The following is a 26,873-nucleotide window of genomic DNA, read 5'->3' on the forward strand; positions in this document are numbered from 1 at the left end:
TTAATTACATTATAATTGACTTGTATGTTGTTGAGAAAGGAATTTCATCATGATGTTTTAAGAATTTTCTAGCCAGAGGCTGTTTAAACTGCAATAATGAATGCTGGAGGAAATGATACAGTAAAATGCAAGGGCACACACTGATTCAGTGTTAATGAGGCAGCCAAGAGACCTCACCATATGGAGGTGCCCAGCATGGTGGGCAAGTCAACTCTGTTGAAAAATGACAAAATACAGTGATGATGCAGGGAGAACATGAACTTGTAAGTGCCCAGTTGCTGTGTAGTCTGGGGGGAAAGCCACACTCAGGGCTCCTTGTTAAGTGACCTATGTTATTCTGCCTGTTAGAGGCAAAAAGAAAGTTTGAAAGCATGAAAATTACTCAGGCCAATGTCCTCCATTATCCTCTGCAATAATGCATGGTGGTGCTCTGGTTGGTGCGTTTGTTTATTTTTTATAAATTTGAAATACGTATTATCCAAACAATACAGACAAGAGGGAAAGGTTGAGAAACTTGTTTCTGTATAGAATTTGAGAAGGAAATATAATCCCTCAGAAACAAGCTTCTGACCTCATTTTCAAATGATCAGATGTTATATTTCTACAGAACCTGTGATTACAACAGCATCATTTTTATCTTTTGAGAAATAAATTGTTAATAAGGAACATAAAGCTATCGTAAAAATTAATAGCCAGCAATAAAGTGTATAGTGAGACATTCTGACATAGCAGCAGCAGTGAAAAGTGACACAGCAGGAGTCATCTCAGATGCCAGTCTTAAGTTGTCTCTGTGAGATGCTTAAACAGATGGCTAAAAAAAATTAAAATCAGGGTTAAAAAGGTGAGTGATTGCAAGAGTAATTTTGGTGAGTACTTGATACAGAAGCAAAGACTTCGTTTCAGAGAAAAAAAAAGTCAGCTGACACTCATTCCCTGTTGCTAGATCATTTAAAAGAGTTTATTACCTAACAATTACCTTGAATATTGAAGATCAGCAGCTAACTTGGGCGTAAGTGTGTGAAAGTATTGAAGAGAGAACCAGAAAAATAGCTGTGCTGGGAAAGGAGAATCAGTGGGTCTACTTCTGAAGTAAATTGCAATTCGTGAGAATAAGAACATGGGCCCGATTTTGCCAATCAGTATTCACATAATTTTCCCCAAAGTGAATACAGTACCTTACGTAGTATGGTGAAGCTGTTTGATTAAGCAACATGTATGCCCTTGTAACGGGATCTATCAGTGAGTGTCACAGCAAGAACGGACAGTATGATTTCCAGAGCAGAATGAAGCTGGCAGGGACAGAGCCCCATGCTAGCAGATACTTAGGGAGGTAGGAGGGGGTGATATGTAAATCTGCTAATATTTGATGTATTTCTGGCTTTCTCAGTTCCTGTAACAGTCCTAAATGCTACCTAATTTAATGGCTGCCCACCTCTTTATGACCACATTTTTTGTTTGTTTTCATGACTAGAGGCAGGTGTCCTCAGCACATGGAGAGGAAATTCAGAGTTCTTCCAGTGCTGTGTTCAAAGACTCAAAACAAATAATTTTCTTTGCCCATGGAAATGGAATTATTTTAAGACATATTTGTTAAAAATATCCTAGAGTATTTTGCCAAAAGGTGACTCTTACATTCAAGAAGCTTGCCTTTCACAGGAAAAAAATTGCAGGGTATGGTAGCACAGATGAAATTCCTTCATCTGGCTAGTTCTTTATGTTCTTTTTTTTTTCTTTCATTGACGTAAATTCAGCTGTTGAAGCAATAGCAACTCTTTCTCAGGAAACACCTATCAAGTAATTTAGATATTACAAAATTTTGGGCACTGAATTAAAAAAGGCTTCTGGCAATGTGTACCTTGCCAGGAGCCTGCGTTGGTGTGGCAGCATTTAACTGTGCTTCTAAGACCTCATGGATCTGATTTGCAGCAATGTGTAGCAGAAATAATGACGACATCACCTTCCCTCTTGGCATTCAGAGTATCAGTGTGTGTTTGCCTGACCCGTGCTTGATGAATTAGGTGATGTACAGTGTTTTATATTTTTTAAATATCTAATTTTTTTTTAATACCTATATAACTACCTAAATTTTCAGGTTTAATCACTTTGTAGTGAAATGGTCAGAGGATATTTTACAGCCTTGGATAGCCAAAGATAAAGGGATGTAAATGTACATGAAGAGTGACCTTACAAAGTGGTGTGTTGCCTTTTCTTTTAACGTGTATAGAGAAATCCTGGATTGAATGCTATGGTTTTGAAAGGTGTGGGTGAGCATACATGTGTGTTTTGTCAAAGAGATGGAGATTCTTTTATTTCCAGTTTTGCCTGCCCTAGTTTTATTTAAGGCCATGCCTTGTCAGGACTGCTCTGCGCATCCCAGAGGAGCATGGTGCTGCTGGGGTCCGAGCCGGCCACCCTGTGCCTGCTGAAATGCTGAGATGCCCCGCTCCTTACCCTGAAGATTATTTTGCTGACCGCAGCTCTGGCAGGACTATGATTTCCAGAGAGCCCCTGCTGGTAAAATCTGATTAAATTAGCAGAAAATATTTTTTTTTATTCCAGCTTTTCAAAGCTTTTTTTTCACCACAGGGTAACTGAGATGGATATTGCCTTTTTTTTTCCCCAACTTTTTCTGCCGTGCTCTTTTTTGCCCTTCACGCTGTTTCTTCCAGGCTGGGTGGGAAACCTTGTCTTTTCTGGTCATCCCAGAAAGTGCCAGCCGTAAAACAGAGGTGTGGGGGGAGCATGAGCTTAATATTTCATATACTTCTGACATTAAGAACCAACACGAAAAAGACCTTTCATCAAAAAGGCACTGTGCGACACTTGTTACTGTTTGAAGAGCCCAAAAGACATATCCCAGCTTAAGGGTGATGCTGCATTAGGGTAAACTGGTGGAAAGGTGACCAGGTTTTGACCTCTGGAGATCTAAGTTGACTGATTCAGTATTCCTGCAGTCTTGTCCATACCTGTCCACAAAAGAAACCTTCATATATCATAAGAAAAGATTTCCAGTACTGGTCTGGCTGATTACTGTAATACAGAAATTTGAACATATTTGGTGCCCTTCATCTTCTCTTTGTCATAGTATGTTAAGTATTTCATGAGCTGTTGGAGCTAATTTCAACATGATTGTTAGCTCTGGAGATGATACTGGAGTCATAAAAAGAGTAATTCCAGCAAATGGAACTAATTAACCTCCCACATAAAAGGAAGCACATCTTTTGAAATACAAAAACATGGTATAAAATATAATTTTAATGCTAATCCTGTCCTCCAGTGTGCATAGTTTGTGTGTATGTTATAATAAACATCTCATTGCTTTTATGCTAGCAAGATGACTATTAAGTAAAAACATTAGTTGTGGGGTTATGATCGTTGTATATACATCAAATAATAGATAAGTACTTTACTGTTGAGACAGAGGAACTGTGATAATATCAGTGTGTATATACTGTGAATCCATACTAGAGTCTTTAAAATAATTTGATGCCATTTGATCACTCTCATCAGGTGAGTTTGCTGCCATTCCCAGCTCATCTCCACCAGTATTAGCAATTCTGAAATTACCATTGCCGTTAAGCCCTAACAGTATTTTTTATTTATCTTCTGAGCACTCAAGGACCTGTCCACACAAGTGCACCAAATGTTCACTTGTGTGGAAAGGCAGCTGCAGTGTGAACTTTTCCTGGTTCAGGTTTCCCAGCCCATGCTGGAGAGCAATGCCCGTCTGCCGGAGACATGTTCTGGTACCAATTGTGCTAAACAACTTTGTAAAAGACACCTGAAGAGGCTCTAGCTGCTTTTTGCAGTCTTTTGCGCTTGTTATTGCTGTAAATCATGAAGTCGAATCGGGCTGCTCTGAGAGGCAGCTGCTCCTTTCACAGAGTTCTTTCATTTTGTATGATGAGCAGATAAAAAGCAGGAGAACATCTCTCCTGCCCTGAGTCGTAGTGCACCAGCCTAACCTAAGCTGGAACCGGTCTGTCACTCAGACAGTGAAACAGCTTACAGCAAATAATTTGTATTTTTATTAGCTATTTCCTGATTTCATTTGAAGATATTAGAGTTGTGGTGATGCAACTTCCAGATTTTTTGGCATCACTTTGAATGATTCCGTGAGAACTCTTAATTTAAGGAAAATTTGCTGTCAGTGGGTGATGCTGGTGCCTCTTAGGCAGAGGTTGCTGCTCTGGTGAAGGCTGGGGTGCAGGTGCCGGGTCAGCAGCAGCCCCACAGCTGTGGTGCGGGCGTAGTGGCAGGAGGATGTCTGCATGGGGTGGCAGGGTGTGCCCAAAGTGTTAGGCTCCAGAGGGATCCTGTGGAAACATAGATCGTTCAGCCTGTGGAGTATGAAAGAGAAGTGTGAATGTTTGGGTTAATGGAAGCTGAAGCAGGACAGATGCAAATAGAAAATTTTAAAATGAGGATCAGTATCTATGTTGGGTGAGCACACTGAGGTGTGCACTGGATCCTTCTGCTACATAGACCAGGATCTTTTCAAAGACATCTTTGAAATAAGAGTGAATGAAATCAAGGAAAATAACAGTCCCTGGTGATCTTAAAATATTTGTGGTCTGTCTGTGTGGTGTACTCAGCTTGACCAAAGTTACTTGAGTTTTTATTTGTCTCTAGATGTCAAAATAACTCGAGAACATTTTGTTTGGAGTTTGGTGATGAAGAAATACAGCATAAAGAAGCAGAGCTGTCAGCCAAGGATGAGACTATCCACTTGCATCATCCTTTATTTGCTTAAGGTGATATCAAGTATGCAGAAAATCAGGCTGAGGGGAGGTGCAGGGTTTAGCAATTGGGAGGATAGTACATTGCCTGGAGTTGTGTCTGCAGGAGAATCTTCAAAAGTTGCCAAGACTGGTTTAGATAGGTAGAGTTAGTAACATGGGGTGCACTTCTGTGGACAGGTCCTTGAGTGTTCAGAAGATAAATAAAAAATACTGTTAGGGCTTAACAGCAATGGTAATTTCAGAATTGCTAATACTGGTGGAGATGAGCTGGGAATGGAAGGAAGAATTAAAAATGCACAAACAAGACCTGGGGCTTCAAGTGAAAGAGAGCTTGTCAAAAGCTGAGAAATAGAGCAAAGTGAATGCCAGGAAGTTTGCTGGGTCCCTTGAGACTGCATCAGCCAGAAATCATGATCATCTGCTGAGGATGTGTTTTGGTTTAAAAAAAAAAAAAATGTTTAGAGCTGTAGAAATATCACTTACATGTTTCTATATTAATCTCTTTCCAAGTTAGTAACTTTGAAATGTGAAAAATCCTCTGTTCATTGTCTGGATTATTTCTGGAAGAAAATCCTTCAGAAGCCGGTTAGTAAGCTTAGGAGAAAAGATAACAAAGTGCTGGCAACAGCTGCATCCTTGACAGAAGAACAGAAGCACATCTGCCGCTGTTTGATCCTATCTGGCTCATCTTTCTACTTGTATGTATGGTTTGTGCGTGTATCACTGGCTCTGGAAAGACTGCACACAGCTGAATCCAGGAGATTGCAGAAACCTTTTCAGAAATGCAATTTGTTACTCTTTAAAAAAGAAAAAAAAAAAAAAAGGAAAAGATAAAAATCCATTCTAGAGGATTTCCTGCTGCACCACTCACCAGCAAGTAGGGAAACTTTGGTCTGGGTAGATTATACCTTTTTAAAACCTCTCCATAAAATTCTCAGAAAAGCTCTGTAAAAGAAAGTGTTTCAGCACATAACTGCTTCGCACAGGGTTGGTTCTGATCAGCAGACTCAAATATGAATGTAGCATCTGAACGTGCCAGAGAGATTAATTAAACCATGTGATGTTATTGTAAAGAAACTTGGAATCAAGTAAAGGATTCCTGGTTTAGGTCATGGTCCTTGAACTTAGCAAAGCTTTTGAAGAATTTTGAACAAATTTTTGGTGAAAATAGTCCCCTCTAGTTAGGTGAAAATCGAGGAAAAAAATTCCGAGTTTTTAGTAACATCATCAACACAGGCACAACGTGGCAGAGTTTACAGCTGCTTTCCCTCATCTTTTTGGTTTCATTAGCTGATCAAAGCAAAACCTGTGGGATGAGACTGAAATAGGCAAATTTATAGATGGCAAAAACGTCCATACCTACTCGCCCAACTCCAGGGAGCACAGTGGTGCTTGGTTGCAGGTTTTGCATTGTGCTGCCTTTTTCTTCCAAAAGAGATTGAGGGGGCTGAGGAATCCTGTGTCCAAAAGTGAACTGAGTACATGGTCCATCCTCACGAGCTTTCCACAGCCTCCTCCCAGGATATGAGGGACTTCTGCCAAGAATTGCAATGAATTCAGCATTGGTTAGCTGTTAGTTTCCTAATCTGGGATTTTTTTCTTCCTCTTTTGTTTCAGTTCAGCTACTGAACATAGTAAAGAATAATTCCTATAAGCTCTGATTTATGAAACTCTAGGATTTCTTGTCCACTGAAACAACTATATAAATGATTTTTCCCCTTCTCCTCACCCCGTTGCTGTAATACTAGAGGTATCTAATACTTGGAAATCCCTATTTGGAGAGTTAATGTATCAGACTTGCTAATCAAGACATGCCAGATGGAGTTTATAAATAAACTACACTGCATTGTGTATTCTTAAAATTTGAGCACAAAACATAATTCAAGGCAATATTTTTCTAGTTTACAAAAAAACCCACAAAAAAACAACAACAACAACAAAAACACCAAAAAAACCCCAGCATTGCTTCTTTCTTGATTCTGGATTGTGAAGTTGCATTCAATGGCACAGTTGTTGTTAGATGGAAAATGAGGAGTAGTATAAATGACTGTCAACCATTAAATGCTAGCTGAAGTCCAAAGCTGATTCTCCCTGAGGAGTGAATAAGATGATCACATGAGCCCCAGCTAACCTGCACCTAGCTTTGTTTTCTAACAGCAGAGTAAGGGATGAGGCATTTCTGAGGATGCAGGGGGATTGGTGGTTTATGTTATCTCGTAAATACCTTGTATCTTCAGTTATGTTAGTGTATTGCTCCTAAGTGTTGCTAAACCTGGTTACCCTTGATTGTCATCTAACAGTAACCACTTTGAGGTGCTTTAGAAGATGCCAAGTAGATCCTGTCACCTCCTGAAAAGAGTATACCTGCCCTTCTTGGCCGTTCTTTGTGCCAAGGGATGTTTTTTCCAGATTTTAGAGAGGAGGTGGTAAGCTATCCTATTGCTGACTGCTCCCTGGGGTGTGTAGGTTGTTTAAGAGTAGAGGAGTCTTTAACGATGCCATGTGGCCATGCCATTTCTGACCTCTGCAGAGGGACCTTCAGGCTTAAGTGAAGCTGTTGTCATAAAGCTTGAAGGATGCAGAAAATGATTAGTGCTTAAATGATTCATACAGGGGTGTGGTTATACTCTCCACAAAGACTATATGCTTTTACTAAATCCTCCAAAGCATGAATGTGATATAACTATGGTGGTTTTTAATTGTATCTAACTGTAGCTAACACAACCTTCTCCCTCACCCCGATTTTAGTCAGTAGGAAGAAATAGAGAGTCTCCACTGTATTGTTCTCCCTGTCTCTGATAAGTTTGAAATCTTATATCTCATGTGAAAGTAACACACAAGCATCTTGGTTTATATATTTTGTAAAATGTTGCATGAAATTCCTTTCAAATTTGTTCCAGCATAGAGGGTTTGGAAATCCTTGCAGTAGATTTTCATGAAACAGCTGCTGGTGCTTTGAATTGTGTGGGTGGGTGGATGTGTGTGCTGTGCCTAAAAGGAAAAAAAAAAAAATCTAGTCAGATGTCAAAGCAAAAATAGGAGATTTTAGAGATTTAGACTGGGTGGAGGAGGTGGGAAGCCAACTCTGCAGAGATGTTAATTACCTTGGGAAGAAAAAGAGTGCAATGGAGTAGGTGTAGCAGGAGATTTACTTAATAGAATTCACATAATCATGAACCCACTTTCATTGCATTTAGACAGGTTCTCAGTGAGGGCTTTACAACAGAAATATTTTACCAGAGGGAAAAACAGTTATTAGTCTTTTTATTGGAGGGGGAGAGCTATTTTTACATCTCTGAAGGAGGACAAGAACCATATGGTTTTTGTTTGATTTGTTGGCTTTTGGGTTAAAAATGAACCTCATCATTCATGGAATTATCCAGGGGATGCAAGGTGATGCAAGATTAAAAAAAAGCTGTGTGCAACTGTAGAAATGGCCCTTTTCCCCATAAAGCAAGCAGCAGCAACATGTGAGATACTTTATCCATAAAAGGTGGATCTCCTCTTTTCAGAGGGTGCTCAAGTGGGGAAGTAAATGCTTCGGACTGCAGCAAGTCCTCTGCAGCTTGCAAGGCCTCCTGGCATCTTCCTATTTGCAGAGTGCGGATGAATCGCTGCGGTTCCCCTTCCGCTCCTGCCTCCTGCAGAAATACATGATGTAGCTGTGGAAGCTTTTGGAGTCCATTGACGAGTGAAACAGCGGCTGTCCTGGTTAACTGTGTAGAGCAGAAACTCTTGAAAAGCAGTGGCTGGCCAGGCTTACTAGCACTGTAGGGATAAAATGGTGGGTAACCAGAGCGGGAGTCTGGTAGTAGCAGCCCTGCCAACTGTTGCCTGCCTTGTGCTCTGCCCTGCCTGTCATGCACAAACAACGGAGCAGAGCAGGAGGAACAGCAAAATGGAGAAAACCAATGCTGCTCTTACCATATGTTTACAGTGCTCCCAGTCTAACTAATCCATACCCTCAGCCTGTCCCAGGTAAAGCACCATGTACGTGTCAGGTGCAGCAGATAAAGCAAAGCTAGAACAAGTGCCACTACTACTTTCAGTTTTCCCAGGCTTTTTTTTTTTTTTTTTTTTTCTCATTTGAGGACCTTCTACAAAGTCTTAGCGGGAAGGGTGGGGAGAAAGATTTGATCACATCTGCTGGCCCCAATTTGTAAAACAACTATAATTAGTCCTCCTGCGTAACAGGTTTGCTGATTTGGCCAAAGGCTGTTCTTTCTTTCATCCCCAAGTTCTTATGCTGCTGTGAACATGTCTTTGGGCTGCTTCTCCTTTACTTTATGTGGCCTCAGCAAGGGTCTCTCCCCTTTAATAATGCTGTCTTTATTAACAATGTGTATGTGTGTCTGTGCTGGCTTTGTAGGACTAGAAGTGAGATGATCAGTTTATTACCAGTGACATACTGGTGAAAAGATGTTACAGCTAACTCTAGAAGCTCTCAGCAGACGTAGGAAAGATCGTAGATAGCACAGGATAGTGCAAATCATGGAAACGTGTGTGGGTTAATTCCACAAGGGAGCTGCTGAACATTTAGGACAAAGGGGGAATTTCTCTGCAAATCCGTTCTTGTCTCCGCTTCTTCACATCCAGTGTCACAAGCCCTTCCGATTCATGTTGACTTGATGAGCTGGAAGAACCTGCTGAGCCTGTGATAGCTGTGGCCAGAGGATTAGCAGCTTCTTTCCGTCTTCAATTCTGTTTTTAGACTGGGATACATCTTTACTGAAGATTAGCAACCTGGTGGGTTGGGGAAATTAAATTTCACAAGGGCTGCAAACTGGAAAGCTTATATTCAGAGGTGTGAAAGTGAAATGGGGAGGTTTTAATGTAGTGACTTCTTAATGAGTAGATCCTATGGCCTCAAGCCTTGGGGCTTTTCTGGAGGTGAGGTTACTTCAGAGTAACAGGTGATGTGAATTTAAAGGGGAAATTCCAGAATAGTTCCTAAGCTGACACTCTTGTCCCAAAATAAGGGGCCCTTTTCTGATTTAATTTAATGCAGTTCCAAAATATATTGGCTAATATATTAATTAGCTGTTTCATAGCTGTTATTTCCGTCTTTTGCCAGGTGGAGAAGCTTGTGATGGGGTGGCTGAATTGGCTCATCATCCCCTTTGGTGGGTGGCTCATCAGAGGAAGTGTCCTGGCCAGTTCCTGCTGGTGCATTGGCCCTCCTCCTCGGGGCTGTGCCAGTGGCTCTGCCAAGTGCCCACCGGGATTGCTGCTCTCCTCCCCTTGGAGCTGAGCTCACTCTCGTCTCTGCTTTTCCCTCTTGTGCATCTGGCAAGCTGGGGACGATGCAACCAGGGTGTATGCTGTGAGCCAAGCCAGCAAACCCCTGTGTGCTGCTCCAGCTCTGCTCCCTTTGTACTCCCGCCAGCCAACACGCACGTTCATCTTACATTAATGAAACAGTGACTTGGGAAAATATATTTTCAGGAGCCACATCGGCTTTTCTGCTTTAGTGCACTATTGTGGTACGGGGAGTGTGGGAAGGGAACATGTTAAATACTTGAAGCGTCCTCGAAAAGAGATGGCAGCTGTATGCGTGGTCACTGAACATATATTACAAACAGCATGAGCTGCCAATAGATTTTTTTTTTTTCTTTCTACGCACTTGGGTTGTCTTGTGACCTCTCCTTCCTTAATTTATTTGGCAGTTTCTCTCCATGGGAAGGCAGCGGGATGGGTGTGTTACAGCCTATGAATGTTCTGCTCTATGCCAGCTTATTTGCATTCACTTTTATCTGATGAATATACCGGCTGTATTTCTAAATGTCTGGAGTCATTTCTGGTTGATGTAGTGCTACCTTGTACTGTGAACGTTCTTCTGTGTCATCGTCAAATAAAAATTTAGATCTGTCAGGATTGTTTTTCTCCCAAAGGAAATGAAATTAATATGAGATTTTGTTTGGCTTATGTGGATGTATCAGGAATGTTTGCCATCTGATATGCTTGCATGTAGATGAGAGCAAAGGCAGTATTTTTTTTTTAACTGCATGTAGACAACTCAGTATGATGAATGAGTTTATTACTCTGTAAGGTGCTTATTATATTATGCTCCTCTTTGGCTTTGTCTTTAGGGAGAACTCTTTAACCACTTCAGGGATTGATTGCATTTGATTAGAGAGTAGTTTGTCTTTTGAATCCATTATCCTGGATGAAAGTCCACAAGTTTATTCCGCTTTCTGATGCAGCTGGAATTGCGCTGTGGGTGTATTATACAAATGAGGGCCAAATGCAAAATTATTTTGTAAGAGCACATTTGAATTGACGAGTGGCATTTTCTTACAGAATTATAATACTGGATTTCAGGTAGGGGTGGAAAAGAACCCGCAGGCTCATCCTGCCTGCAGCAACTTTCAAATAGTACCCTTTTCCTTCTGTGTCCTTCCTCTCAGCTCGTTCTTCCTTTGAAACTTGAAAATTCTGGCACATTCTTTTATGAAAAAAAGGAGTTTTCCCAGTTTGGTTGAACTTTCCTATTGTGGTGGCCACAAATGCTTCCCTTGCCTTCTGCCCTGGCTGGAGACCTTCTGCCCAGGACGTGGAGGAGTGGCAGGGAGTACTTTCCTTCTGGTCTCACATAGCCGAGGGTGAGCTAGCTTCGGGAGGGGGGATAGGCTGAGTGACCTGGCAAGAGTGCTTGCAAGCCTCTCTTTTCATTGTTCTTTGAAGTCATAACACCCTTTCTTTCTCCTAAACACAACCAACATGATTGTTCCCTGGCCAATGTAGTGTCTCTGTTGTGACCAGATTTTCACAGGAACTGAATGTACAGGCTGGTGCTCCCAAAGTTTAACATTACAGCATCTTTCTGCAAGTGCGGCGGGGCGATGGGATGAGTATGGGGAGGACGACTGGGTGGATAAGTGAGATGTACCCACAGCATCTAGCTCCTCTGAACTGTTTCCATGAGCTCTGATTTAATCTCCTAAGCTTCTACTTAGGTTTTCATTTCTCTGTGGAAACGCAGCGTTTCTGAAGTGCCTGACTGACAGAGGAGGATTTAAGGAAAAAAAAAAAAAAAAAAAGGCAGAGCCGGCTTCCAGGCAGCTTCACTAATTGCAGCTTATTATAAATATAACAGATGAACTGTCAGTTTCTTGAAGGTGTGTGATCCCCACAACCTTTTCTTGGATTCTGTGCTGGCTATAGAAAAAACTAACCTCTAAGGTGCTAAGCTAATGTAGTGCATTTCGTCACTCAATAAGGTGTTCCTTGGTTTACAGTTTGCAGGCTTCATTATTGCTTTTATCATGTCTCTGATAATACTGGCCTCTGATCTGAAAGATACGTTTGTTGTGTTTTGGGGTTTTTTAGTATTTGTATTTGCTCAATTATTATTGTAGGAGCTATGGGAGAATTTTACTCTTCTCAGAGTCTGCTTCCAGTGGGTAAAGTTTTTGCCTTTCAATAAAATGGGTCATTTTATTATTTTTTTCCCCACAGATGTCTAATTTGATAGGTACATTAGGACTGAAATTATACTTTTCATGACTTGAAATTTCTGGGTATTTCATAGCTTCTAAAATAAATTCTGTAACTTGAGAAGCTAAACATTTGTAAGTAGTTAATCTGTCTGATGTAAGATTTTTAAAAAAGAAATAAACATCAGCACTTCCCTTAAAGTTTTTGGAAAGCATCCTGATTTTTCTGGGTTGGTGGTAGCTTTTCCTCCTGTTCTTGTGACTCTTTGTGTCATGGCAGTCCTCATATCATACTCTCATTGCATTGTCAAAACCCTACATAAAATCTTTGGTTTAATTTGAATGTCTGAAATCACACTTAGATTTTTATATTGGCTGTGTTTCTGTTGTGTGACTTCACCAGAGAGAGCACATCTGGGCAGCTTTGCTTATACCTCTGCCTGTCAACTGGCTGTTCAAAAGGATGTTTTGACTCTGAAAGCTGATGTCTGTATGGTGTGTGTTGGCCAGTGCTGGTTGCAGAGTCACCTCTCCCCCTTCCTCACCCTGTTTATTGCCGTGCCAAAAACAATCTCAGGGGTACCAGCCACCTGGCCCTCCTCTGGTTTGATCCTTTTGGTGAAACTTTCAGTGGTAGGAAATGGCAGAAAATCGTATGTTTATTTGAAAGTGATGATGCAAAAAGAGGAAACCAATGAAGTTGAGCAATTTCTAAGAAAGCAAATAAAAGCATCAGCACAGAGCTCAGAGGTCAGGGAGGGGACAGAGGCAAGTAAAGATATTTCTCTGGTAAACTTAATTCACACTTTTTGCTAAATGTAAATGATCGCTTAGAAAAAAAAAACTGCTTGGAATACATAGTAAATTATGTTGCCAGGATACTTCCTGATCATGTTAATTAAACTGTCCCACAGATTTGGCTTAATTACTGCATAATTTGCATATTAGAAATACACATTACTAAAGAAAGCTCCTGTTCTGTTAGCAGAAAGAACATTGTACATGAATTAATTTCGAGGGGAAGGAGTCTCTAGACTCACATAATGATGTATCTTGAAAATAAAGTTAAGGTTTTTGATAATGAACTGACATATATCTCATTCCTTTTTGCAAGATTACATTTTATGCTTGTTCCACTAAGTTCCTTAGAGACCTCATCCCAACAGCCTTCCTCTTGTTGGCTATTTCTTTAATTACAAGAACCACTGTTGCTTTCAGTATTGCTGGTGGTGAAGCAGGTATTAGTTAACTTGTGTGAAGTGGCAGAATGTTTGTCTTGAGGCCCACGCTTGGTACTGATGATGCACTTCACCACCCTCCCAAGTTAAACTCACTGTTAAGCTATTTCACCTTATCTTGGTTTTTGTTGTTCTGGGTTTTTTTTGATTTCTGACATGTCTCTGCCATCCTACTTGTGGAGGCCTGAGGCCAGATGGAGAAATGCAGAAATACCTTTACTCTTCCAGTCTGAGGGCAGGTGTTGCTGCTGGACACCCTGCTTGGAGGCCTCGGGCCATCCTGGGTGCCTGGTGGGGCGGTGGGAGTAGCTGTTTGCCTTTGTAATGCTGAAAAAAAGAGGATTTTTCATCTTTACCAGTTTTATAGCTCCTGTCCCTACTGTTGCTTTGAATTCAGTGACATTCCCAAAGCAGTGTTTAACTGCAGAACTGTGATAGTGCTTTGGAAAAAGAAGACAAAACATCAAAATTCCTGCATGAAGTGAGACAAGATAGAAACTGTTTTGTTTGGGGAAAAAAATCTTCTGAATACAGCAATTTCCCAATTTAGACTGCTAATTGCTTTGGATGATATTGTTGCTAGGATGTGCATTTCCAATGTGGTTTCTACTTTTTAATTCTTTTTTGGTCTGTTTTTAAACAGGTGATTATAAACAGCACAATCACACCCAACATGACCTTCACTAAAACATCGCAGAAGTTCGGCCAGTGGGCGGACAGCAGAGCAAATACTGTCTTTGGTTTGGGCTTTCCCTCCGAGCAGCAGCTGACAAAGGTAACAGGGCTCACTGAACTGCTGCAAAGGCTGTCCTGTTTCTTATTAATGAAGAATTGCATATACCCATCCAACCTCTTCTGAGCTGCATGCTTCTGCAAGTGCTCTTCATCCATGCAAGTTACCTGTCTCCTATAATTACCGATGTCTGCATATACAGAAGCAGTCTCTATTGCAAACTTTGTAGTCAAAACTGTAAATTAAATCTGACCACTGATGATGGTAGTAGTGAGGTGATCTTGATGATATCTTGCCTAGCATGGCTGGAAGCATTTATGTTTCCAGATGTTTACAGGAACAAACTGAACTCTGTAGTATTTTTTGGCGTCTCCCTGGCCTATGTGCTCATTTCAGCTGAAAGTGGCACCAAAAGCAAAGGGAACCACTGATATGCTAGGACTGTTGGCATTAGGGCTGCCTAATGTGACTGAAGGAAGAGAGTTGCTGTCCCAGCCTCAGAAATGTGCCTTTTGAGGAGTTGCTGCTGTTTGCAGCTGACCAAGGTAAAGGAGTTGCCAGCCCCCAGGGCTCGCTGGTGCCCGTGCTTTGCAGATACCGCTGTTGGTGGGGCCGTGCTCTCAGGAGGCTCGGTAAACTGGTCTGGGTTAAAATAATACTGTGGTTTTGGCACTTCAACTCAGTGGTGTGACTTGCAACCCTGACCCAAAGCTGCTTTATCACAGACCTGAGGAGGTAGCAGTGAGTTGTGGCAGTGACGGCGGGATGAGTAGCCGGGGAGCAAACCTGACGCCAGGTTTGCTGGCAGAGCTGCCTCTCAGTGGGCAGACTTGGCCGTGGGTTTGGTATTAATGTAACACTTCCCTAGACCAGGCACTGGCTACAACTGCAGGCTTGTAAAATCTAGAGCCATCTCTTGGCATGAATAACCGGCAGTTTAAAATACATCCTCTGTCATTAGATTAGTGGTCTTGCCAAGTGCTCCTCAAGCAGCTGAGATGTTTGTTCATGTAGTAAAAAAAAAAACCCTACTTATCTAACACATAGTTGACACCTGAAGCATGGCTATTTGGCACTGGGTTTTGTCGGTTAACTCAACATTGTGTCCTTGGGCATGTGTTGCTGTCCTCTTGTGTGCTTTGATAAGAAGAGAATCAGGAGAACAAGATGTTTCCTGTAGTGTCTAAAATAGCAAAGGCAGACCATTGCAATAGAAGAAGGGCTTTTCCATCAACTGAATTGTTATAGGAATTTATTCTACTAAGTCTGTCTTACTGAGTTTTTGCAATTTCCAGTGAATTGCATTTTTTGCAAGTATTTCTTAAAGGTGAAGCATATTTTGCTTTTCATATTAATTCCTTTTGGACTTTGGGTGCCCATAAAGGTGCCACGGCAGTAATCTGCTCTTCTGGGATTCTAAGGCCACCCAATCAATCACATGCAAACTTGGTTTTTAAAAATGAGGTGCTGGTGCTGGTTATGTTTTATGATGCTTACTCAAGTGTAGAGGACTGCTCATTCCACCTATGAATATTCTCCACTCCTGTGGCAAAGATGTGTTCATAGTAGCTAATAAGTAGTATGGTAATGTGGGAGGACCTAGGGGAATAATTTGTTTTGAGTAACAGATAAGCATGATACAATGCAACCTTTGGACACCAAATAAAAGAATTAGCACCACTGGATAGTAATTTTTAATCCTGGGTTACTGAAGTCACACCTCTGCAACATGACAGGTGACCACATGGTACCTCAGCGCTGGCTGGGGTCAAACACGCACCACATGGCACGTGGAGCGGGTGGTGCTGAGGCTGACTCAGGAGACAAGAGATATATAAGGCATGTGGTACGTTTGGAGGTCCTTGCACCCTAATTAAAGAGATTTTACCATATTCTCCAAAACTGCCCAAACATGTACTTAGAATAAATTTAGTGCTCATATCAGAAAGCAGCTCTTCAGTTTCACGTGGCCAGATTACAGCCAATATGAAAAACATGTTGTGTGGGCACAGGGGCCTTGGCACCAGCTGTGTTTCTCTCCAGAGTGGTTTGCACATGTGTTTGCACTGCATGACCTGCTGAAGGGCCCACTGTCAGTAATACAGCCTTCTACTTGCAGGAAAAGCTTCCCAAATCAGCAGAAGAACTTTTCCTGGTCAGAATATCGAAGGGAAGCTTAAGGGGAGCACTTCCGAAAATGACTCAAGATGATCTAATTAACTTTTCAGATTTTTTTTTTTTTTATCTAGCTGGAAAATGTAAGAAAATCTGGTTTATTACCACCATGCAAAGCAATGGGACAAAGATATCCCATATCATCCATGCTCCTTGGTTTAATTATTGAACCATTAATGAGAAAGATCAGAGATGGTGGGGAGATTACAGATGTAAAGGTGTATTGGGAATAGTAAAATCAAGTTTCACTTTATGTTGATATCATTATACTCTTTATAAAAATATAAATTAAAGCTTTACAGTTTTACTGGAAATATTTGAAGCTTTTAGTCAGGAATTGGAAGGACACACTATAAGTCCACTAAACCAGGGATCAATAGCCCTGGCTTAAAATAAATAAATAAAGCTGAAAAATGTCTGCTGAGAACAATGAATAATAATGAGACAGGAGAAGAGGTTAGCACACCTAAAAAGTCTGCATTTTTAAGTATACTGGTTGACCTAATAAAAGATATTGCCTCTTCCTAATGCCTTGCTTCTCTTGAGATGCTTAAGCATTAATGCGTACCTACAGGGAAAAGCAGTTCAAATTAAACATGAGCCATTAATGAAAACTGCATTCAGTGACCTAGTAACCTAATTACTGTTCATATTGATTGGGAGAATCCCAGAGCTTAAAGCTGATGTCCTACTCGGGACATCTTTTGCAGGACTTGCTGACCCTCCTTTCCCTCCTTCCCACCCTGTGCCTCAAAAGGGTCTCAAGACATTATTCAAACATGGCTACAGCCAAATCGAAACAGAAATCAAAAGAGACTTAATGGTGTGCCTGGGTGTGATGAAGAGGCAGGGCTGGTGCTGTAAAGGTAGTGATGTATTTTGCACATGAAGTGGTTAAGTAAAATTTCTGCTACTGTTCAGGATGCTTCGACACAGACATGCTCTCTGAGGAGCTGAGGGAGTCAAGGGCATAGGGACAAAGCTTTGTACAGGTGAGAAACCCAGTAAACCTAGACTTTGCATGGCATAAAGCAAATACATCCAGCATCTGGGAAGCACTGGACTTTATATCTGTTGATGTGTGCTCGTTTTGTGTGCGGTGTTTGCCAGGTGCTGGGTTGCAGAGGAGAAGGCTCGGAGCAGAGCCTGCCCCTGCCCCCAGCATGCAGCACAGCCCCCCCCTCCCACCCCAGTCCAACCAGCATCCGTGCTGGCAGTGCACTGGCTGTGCTGGAGGAAATTACCAGCTACTTTCCGGAGTAAATAGTCTTGTTTCCTGTTGATCTGCCCAGTACTGAGGGCTGATCCAGAGAAAGCCATGGGGCAAAGTGACACGTGCGTTGTGGGTCATGGCACAGTGGTGCTCCCCAACAGGATCGTCACATCACTCAGCTTTCTGCAAACCGAGCAGGCGATGAAATATTTATGAGAGTGCTTTTGGGTGGGAGCAGCTGTTTCATCTGACTCTGGCACAATTTGTCAGTAGGAAACGTAAAATATAATGCCAGATCAGGAGCTTAAAATTTACACATATGAAATAATGCTTTTCAATGTAAAAAATGTTAAGAAGGTCTGTTTAAATACATATGTATGTATTTCTCCAGGTGACAAGCTGGCTGCAGATTTGAACAGCCTTTAAATAGTTAGTATAATGCACAGTAGCATCCTTGAGTCCTCGTTAGATTTCACTGGCCAAGACTCTTAATGAGCCAGTGCTCGTGGGCTGCAGCAGCCTTAGACTGAAAGCCTTCCCAAATGTTGGTAGCAGCAAATCTTTTCCATATTGCAGCTTGGTCTCACAGCTTCCCTGGGTCATGGGAAGACACATCATATAATCCATGATGGACTACTGGAGTGATGTTTAGTTGGCATTTCTCCTACTCCAGCCTTTTTTTGCTAATTTTGGGGAACTTTGTCTGCCTGTGGACAAGGGTGGAGGAAAGGGAAGATGAAGGGAGTAAAGATGGAAGGAGAAGCAGCATGATGATTTTTTTAGTTGGTTTTCGGTATTTATACGTGCATTGCCCCTCGAGACCACATTTACCAGGTTTTCATTTACTAACCAGAAGATTATTTCACTTTTTAACTAGGAATTTCACATTTAAAAAGCAGTCCCTATTGTTGCAATGGTTTGATAACTCAAATTCAACTTAGATCTTAAAGGTGGCACATGATTTTGTAGTATCAATTCTTTTTCAATTATTTATGTTTAATCAGTTATTAGAGAGAAAGCATCTCTAATTTCTGCCAGTGACTAGACACTGTGGCCTTGCTGTCACTGTCAGAGACAGCCTCGGGATCTGGGTAGCTTCAGAAACGCCTGGTCTGCTGCTGTAGCAATTAGCGTTGGTAATGGTACACAAGTTTGGGCTGTCACCACCGTGTTGCTGCACTCAGAAGAGTAATCAAGTGAAAGGCTTTAATTTCATAACAAGCCAAGGGATCCTCTGTAGCTTTCAAAAATAGACTGTTAGTAAAAGCTAGCAGGTATTAATTAGCTAAGAATGAAAAAGAACCAGCAGCAGAACTCTTTATGCACTGACTGTTTCCAAGTGTATGGGGTAAACAAAATCCAGAGACAGTCTTTCATTACTGTTTCTGTTATAGCTGTCTTTACATTTGTAGCAATGATAAGAATGAAGAGTAATATTTTGACTCTTAAAGCTGAAGATCTGTCACAAAGATGGTGAAAAGTTCGGTTATTTGTACTTATTTCTGAAAGCAAATGTGTTAAAAACATGTGTTTGTAAACTAAACAAGAGTGAAAACTATTGTGCAATAAGCATTATTGGTTTTATACTGAAGATTAGCTTTGCTCAGTCATATACAATTTTTTATTATGGAAATGTGGAAAAATGTCCTTTTCTTCTCATCTCACATAATTTTTCACAGCAGTCTCGTGTCTGCTTTATGAAGATAGCTGCAAAAATAAAATTGGATAGATCACTTCCAATTCTTTTTGTCTTTCAAATAGCCCATGAAGAACCCTCATAAATTTTTCATACTTGCCCATAAAGATTTATTGTAAAAGAGAGACTCAAACCAGCCCATTACTATTTGCAAGAAATCCAAGTGTAGAATTCACTGTTGATACAATATTTTAGAAATAACCAGTTTGTTATAGCTGTTTTGTCACAGCAGGAGATACATTTTGTGTAAAGTTGGAGTTAAATCGTTTAAGGCTGAAATGTCATGTAGCTGTTCCTAATGATCTTTACAGTGCTACAAAGGTAATCAAGTCATTTGTGTGTGTAGTGACTGCACATGCCATCAGATAGCAGCTACTGCCATCCTAGAGCACGTACTTTGCATATGCAGTTTCAGCTGTTGTATAGAAAACAGCTGGATTCGAGAGCTTGATCTTCATTCGTAAGCATCATCACAGGTCATAGTCTACACCTAAAATTTCACTCAGCTTTGAGAATGTCAACGGGATTTAAGAATGATGTACGTGTTTGCTGGAAATTTCCATTTGTGTGTGTTAATACAAAACACAGGTGCCAGATTTCTCTTGGACCAGTTGAAGATTTGTTTTATCAGTCTTCGTAGTCCCAGTATTTTACTGAGAGACAGCATGCTAAATACCTGCTGTAAATCTAAAAGTTAGAAGATAAGATTAGTAAGTGCATAATTATTCTTCTCATTCCTTGACTATAAAATCAGATGGGGTTCTTTCATGCTTTTATTTACAATTTTGTCGTAAGTGTTCTGAGTTATCCAAGGATATAATGGCAATCCTTTAATTCACAAACTGTGCAGTAAAATACATCTATTTATATTTTTACTTTTAATATGTCTTTCCTTTCTAGCATTTCAAGTTTCTTAAAACAGAGGCAAGCAGGACTGAGCTGCTTTAACAGAAAGACAAAGTTACCCATTGTTATACTGAACACATCTTAATTGAAAAAAATAAATTGTGTATTATGTCTTTTCTTCCATCTTTGCAATCCTCCTTTTAAAACTTTAAACACTATTTAAAGTGTTAAAGCCCTGCAACCCTGACTGGCTGTGATAATACCTCTATTTCAAAAGTGCCAGACTGACTTCGGAGCAGATGTCCTGCAGCAACTTGTACAGATTGGGATCGTTACTTTTCATCTTTATCTTTCCTTTCCCCTGCCTCCCCCAGTTTGGTATAACACTTTTACAAGGAAGCATTCAAGCCTTTCCTTAGAGTCTTCTACCTTTATCTTTGCCAGAAATAAGAAAATTAGACCAGAAAAGCTGTGTTTTCATATGGCCCCATCATACATTCAGATCTACCTTCATCTCATTTTTCCTATGTCTTGATAAGCCCTTGCTTGTATCCTGCAAATGAGCTCATTTGCATTCTTTAATTTAATTGACTTGCTCTTAGGAATAAAAGATAATGGTACTTTTTTAATCCAAATGTGTCTTTTATACTTTCAACTTTAATAGACTGTCAACACCAAGTAAAACGGAGGAGGGGGAGGAAATAAACAAAACCGAATGAAACCAGGAGGTACTAATAGCTTGTTTTTCTCCATGGGTTCTTGCTATGATCAGCCAGAGCTACAGAGTTGTCCCTCTTTTAGAAACACCCCCATTCCTTTTGAAAGAACCTCCCTGCCAAAGAATTAAAATGTTTTTTCTTGCCAAAAATTTTAAATTATCAAAATTAGTTGTTCACATTTGGAGATCTGTGAACCATATAAAGACAGTAATCTGACCAGCTTAATAGATGATAAATCATTTTAATAAATATCTTTCATACTTTTTCCAGTTTGCAGAGAAATTCCAAGAAGTAAAAGAAGCTGCCAAACTAGCAAGAGACAGGTCTCAAGAGAAAATTGAGACTTCAAGCAATCATTCCCAGGTTTGTAATTTAGCTTTAATACCTGTATGCATACAGGATAAATAATAAAGGTAAATTTTCTAATGGACTGTACCAGCTTCTGGCAGCAAGCTTTGAGTATGTAAAATGAAGATTGCCGAAGGTAATTGTCAGCTGCTGTACATTAACGTTGTCAGAGGAATATTTTTCATCCATCCATGCTCTTTGCCTTCATTTAAATCTAATTTTTTTCAGCGGTTCTTTAGCTGCTATATATTAACAGGGAAAGCTATATGTCCTTTGATTTGTGCTGTTACACATAGTTTGGGTTGCTGGAAAGTAAGTCAGTGTAGTGCTTCAGCAGACAGTAAATGAGATTCATCGAGATACTTCTTTTTGTCATCTGTCTAATCTGCTTTGGTAGGGGTTCAGTTTGGCAACGGGCAGACTGACTTTGTGGCCCCAGTGTTTCGTTGCCGAGGTGTGACTAATGGAAAGCTGTGGTGTGGGAACAGAGGCTTAGTGAGTGGTTGGAAGAAGCTTGTGTTGCCTGTTTGTACAATACACTTTTCTGGACAGCACACCTTGATATAGCCAAGTGCCTCTGTGTCCGGGGAGATCTGGGGTTCTTACAAATTGAAGAAATTGAGTGTTGTCCCAGTCTGTCTGTATGTTTGACTGTGAGTTCATACACATTAGGTAAGAATGAGCCCTGTTCAGCAGGCATTCTTGGCCTAGGCTAATGTTTGGAGTAAAGTTAGGCAAATTCTGATCAGAGAGGAATTCAGATGCATGATTAGAAAAAAGCTGCTGCAGCCTTCTTGTCTTGCAACTAACCCCCTTTGTGGGGTCAGAGAGGCCGATATTGGATACTAATTTATTAAAGACTTTGGTCGTGGCCTTTATAGTTCACTTTGTTCTCTGTTGGTGATCAGCACCAAGCAGTGCATGAATGTTATCTCTTTGGAGGTGCAATATGTTCTTTTTTTTTATTTTATTTTCGTTTTGGACTTCATGTGCTTCCAGGTGCACTGTGTTGGTGCGTTGTATCTGGTGGATGAAAAGCTGGACATGAGCCGGCGATGTGCGCTCGCAGCCCAGAAAGCCAGTCGCATCCTGGGCTGCATCAAGTGAAGCGTGGCCAGCAGGTCAAGGGAGGGGATTCTGCCCCTCTGCTCTGCTCTGGTGAGACCCCACCTGTAGTGCTGTGTTTGGGTCAGCACAAGACAGACATGGACCTGTTGGAGCGAGTCTAGAGGAGGCCACAAAAATGATCAGGGGACTGGAACACCCTCCTCTGTGAGGACCTGCTGAGAGAGTTGGGGATGTTCAGCCTGGAGAAGAGAAGGCTGAGACCTTATAGTGGCCTTCCAGTACTTAAAGGGGGCCTATAAGAAAGATGGAGGTGATCTTTTTAGCAGGGCCTGTTGTGATAGAACAAGGAGTAATGGCTTTAAACTAAAAGTGGGCAGATTTGGACTGGATGTAAAGAAGAAATTTTTTACGGTGAGGGTGCTGAAACACTGGCCCAGGCTGCCCAGAGAGGTGGTAGAAGCCCCATCCCTGGAGACATTCAAGGTCAGGTTGGATGGTGCTCTGAGCAACCTGATCCAGCTAAAGGTGTCCCTGCTCACTGCAGGGGGGTTGGACTAGAGGGCCTTTAAAAGTCCCTTCCAGCCCAACCTATTCCATGATTCTATGTATTGTTTTGTTATCTTAAAAAAACAACTTTTAGAAAACACAAGCCTTGTCAGTTAGAGCACTTAAACATTTTTTTTTGAACACGTTGAACTTCCATTTTGTGTACCATTACCATGTTTTCATTCTTTTTAAACAGACCAGCTTTGCAGCCAGGATATAAAGGGTATGTGTTTGTTACCAGTTCTGCCAGGAGAGCATATGCAGCCTAGGTCTCAGCAAGATGGTGTGGGATCAAGATTACAAAGAAATTGGTGTTGAGGTGTTGCAGGTGATGATACCCAGTGTTCATTTGTGTGTTGTGCTGCAGGAATCTGGACGTGAAACACCATCTTCCACTCGAGCATCTAGTGTGAACGGGACAGATGATGAGAAGGCATCGCATGTTGGTCCTGCTGAGGCACATCTCAAATCTGAGAATGATAAATTAAAAATTGCTCTAGCCCAAAGGTGAAGTTCCTTTTAATACTTAAATTGCATTGGAATAGTGTGTGTAATTATCTGATGGCTAATGATATTAACAGAAATTATTCAAATGTAATTGTATTAATTTAAAATGATGCAGCAGAATGGATGGATTAGCAGATTTTAGCAAGTACTTCCCTGTATCCAGTTGAGAGATTTTTACCATTTAGTTTTTTTCCTGATCTAGTTCGTGGTTAAATAAGATCTCTTTTATTCTGCTGATGCCAACTCTTATAACCACCTTCGTTTGTGAAGTCGGAGCTACAGAAATAACATTAAAGCCATGGGGGAGCAATTGCTACTGATAACATGTGAAGCCAATCTCTCTTCTTCTTTATGTTTGCTACATTTACTTTGATGAAAATAGATACGAGTATTTAAAATTATAAAAGGGAATGAACTCAACTGTAAAAAGTTGAAGTGAGAAATATAATTTCATCGGGCTGCCTAGTAGTCTTAGGAGGATGTTTCTAAGCTGTGGACAACGCTCCTTGAAGTCACATTTTCTGCTATTTGCTTTGATAAAATATTTGAAAATGCTGAGAAGAGTGATTTGCAGACTTAGTGAAAATACAGGCGTTGGAATATGCAAAGTTACGACATGAAAATAGACTAATTCTCTACTGGGATCTTGCCTTGTCTGCCTCTTGCATGTAAATATATCTGTGAATGGAAAGAAAATCTAAAGAGGATCAAGCTACTCTTAAAAGGCTATTTAAAAAATAAGGCAGCAGCACCATAAGCAGCACCAGTGAGCAATTCTAAGGTTGCATATATTATATTTGAAGTACATCATCTCTCCATATTGGCATTTCAGTAGTGTAACCTGTTTCAAATCGTAACATTTGCTCATTCCTCCTGCTGAAGACACCTCCACAGGCAAGTAGCAACTAGCATGTAGGGAGTTTCAAAGGCTTCCTTCCATTCACTCTCTAATCTTGTGCTCTACACTGCAGCTTGAAGCTTTGGGGAATGAGTAGTTTAACTCTTCAGCATTATGTAACACTTATATTTAAGGCTGAGCATTTAAAAAAAAAATCAAATATAGATAGTGTCAACCCCCTGACATCTTCTGTTCTGAATTATTGTACTATCTGCAAATGTATAGAGTCACTTTGTTGCATGGGTACCACATCCCCAGGCCTGTGCTGCAGCAGGTGCTCAGCGAGGCGCTGCCGTGCAGCTCTGGAGGTGAGCACGGACCATGCCCAGTGCCGGGGTGAACCCCCTGTTTGCAAATGGTGGAGATCCCAGCTGTCAGCTCAGCCCTACAGCCCGCTTTGCCAGCAGAACTTCTATTCCAGATGCACGAGTCACTCACTGGAGTTGATAGATCTATTTCTTTTGGCAGACACAAACTAAGGCTTATGTTCTCCTTAGGTAGGCAATGGCTAAAGGCAGCTGCGCCCATGTGAATATTCTTGATCTTATAACAACTAATTATTGATAAACACACAGCATGGGTGGATGAGTTTGCAGTCAGGTAAAGAGTATCGATAGGCAGGATTGTAAGGTGAAGCCACTTATTAATGGCGCCCTGTTTTTCTCAGTTCATCCAATGTGAAGAAGTGGGAGACAGAGCTGCAGACGCTGCGAGAGAGCAACGCTCGGCTGACCACGGCGCTGCAGGAGTCCGCGGCCAGCATCGAACACTGGAAGAAGCAATTCTCAGCCTGCAAGGATGAAAACGACCAGCTCAGGAGCAAGGTAGCAGAGCATACTCACAGGAGAGCTGCTCCTCATGTTGCTCTTTCTCTTGGATTTCTGCTGCTTTATCTTTGTGTGTATTAGGAGGCAGATTTTGTCTTTGAAAGGGAGGTGGACGGAGGGTGGGTAAGGCAGATGCTTCCCTCTGCGCACAGCAGGCAGGGAAGTTCAAAGGGCTGGGTATCAGCAGGAGGACTGGTGCTGCCGCATCACGTGAAGCTCCTTCCCTCTTGATTTGGGAGACTTGGTGTCAGCAGGGGTTGCTGGCCAGGGTGATAAAACAGAAAGGTTTTAAAAGTGGGATTACTGTTGCATATCCCTTTCAAAGCTCACTTAAATATTGGCAGATGATGAATGAGCAGAAGGCGTCGTTATGGCCTGATTGCCCACAGGAAACCAAGCTGGGAACCACTCAGTATTAGAAGCAAATCCTGATGATGGGCAGGGGAATGAGGACGTGAGTTATGTCCTCAGTGCTGTGGGCTGTGAGCTCGCTCCTCCAGCACATCTCATCCAGAAATGTGCAAAGAGGCATCGTCTAAAGCCTTTCACCTCTCTTACACTACTGAGAAATGATGTGCTCAGTAAAACCAAGGGTGCTACAGCAGAGAACATTTCAGAAGTTTAAATATTTAAAGCCTCAGTTTAGAGTAGTCATTGGTACTGTCCTTCAAATACTGCTGTGCTATGTGTAACAGCCCCACACAGGCTTGGCACGGGGGAGCCTGGTTTCCACGAGCACTGCTTGCAGGGATAATTTCGCTCTATTCAAATTAAATGTCTTTAGAAAAGCTGGATCCTTTTCCTGCTCGCTTAGGTGGATCACTGGGATGTTTGGAGTAGAGATCAGATTGTATCAGTCTGGTGAGGATTTTTTTTGGTTTAGTGTTTGCTTTCAAAGAGGGAAGGAATTTTGCATCTCTTTGAATGTCAGAAGGCTGGAAGTAGTATTTCAGCATTGGAGGTGGCCTGGGAAGTTTGTCAGCACTGAAAATCTACATGGAGCAACCTTTTCCCAAGGCAGAGACTCTCTGTTTGCGTGTATTTTAGGTGCGCACAGTGGTAATTCAGAGATTAAACCAGAGCAGTATTAAATGATGTTACGTTAACAAATTAATATTAATTGTTACATGATTTGGGTTCCTATATCCAGTCACTTTTTGAAACAGTATGTTATAAGAAAAGAACTTAATTTGTGGTGTAGTTTTTTACTTTTCTATGCTGTTGCAGAGAAAAGTTGTTCTTATTAACATTAGCTGATGAAACTTGCCACATCTTGGTAGCTGTAGCCCAGATATGAAGAAATTATCAAAACACTGCCTTACTACAGCTGCGAAGTTATTGTACCAGTGGCGAGCCAGACTGCAGCAATGCTGTATGTATAGTGCACTGTCTCTTGAATCTACAGAGAGATTTCTGAGCTTTACCACAAGCAGGTTCCTTGCTTGGTACTCACACTGCACCACTGCAGCACCCTGGGAAGTTCCTTCTCCTATATTAATTGGGTCAGAATTTTTTGCATATTGCTCTACCTTCTTCAAATGAGGGAAGTTATAATCCCAAAGCAACGTGAAGCTGAGAAATAAAGTACATATTTTAATGAGCTGGCCTGTCAGCCTGTGGGAAGTGAATCTCCTGGGAGTTAAGTCCAGAGCTGCCAGGAGGAGGTATGGAGAGAGCAAAGCACATCCCTGGGCGACAGAACAAAGCGGCGTATGCTGCTCTGAACTGGTTCTCCCCACCAAAGTTTTGATGTTGTGTCCCTTGTACTCCAGATAGAATAATAAGCAACCCCTGACGAGGCAAAGCTGGGAGCATTGGAGAGATTTCTTCTCCTTGCTGTGTTAAGAAAACCCATCCCTTATAGTCTTGTGTTGGTTTCAC

The 26,873-nt window shown here is 41.3% G+C and overlaps 1 protein-coding gene across 1 annotated transcript in view; it reads left to right on the plus strand.

Moving 5' to 3' along the window:
* The window catches only part of HOMER2 (homer scaffold protein 2), a 59,928-nt gene that overhangs the window by 27,305 nt on the left and 5,750 nt on the right, over nucleotides 1–26,873 (plus strand). The window contains exons 3-6 of the mRNA XM_086471572.1: nucleotides 14,060–14,191; nucleotides 21,069–21,161; nucleotides 23,128–23,267; nucleotides 24,833–24,989. Coding sequence (XP_086327698.1) covers nucleotides 14,060–14,191; nucleotides 21,069–21,161; nucleotides 23,128–23,267; nucleotides 24,833–24,989 — 522 coding nt within the window. The remainder of the gene's footprint in view (nucleotides 1–14,059; nucleotides 14,192–21,068; nucleotides 21,162–23,127; nucleotides 23,268–24,832; nucleotides 24,990–26,873) is intronic.

Source organism: Leptosomus discolor, chromosome 11, assembly GCF_034619465.1.
Source record: "Leptosomus discolor isolate bLepDis1 chromosome 11, bLepDis1.hap2, whole genome shotgun sequence".
In the NCBI taxonomy this organism is placed as follows: domain Eukaryota; kingdom Metazoa; phylum Chordata; class Aves; order Leptosomiformes; family Leptosomidae; genus Leptosomus; species Leptosomus discolor.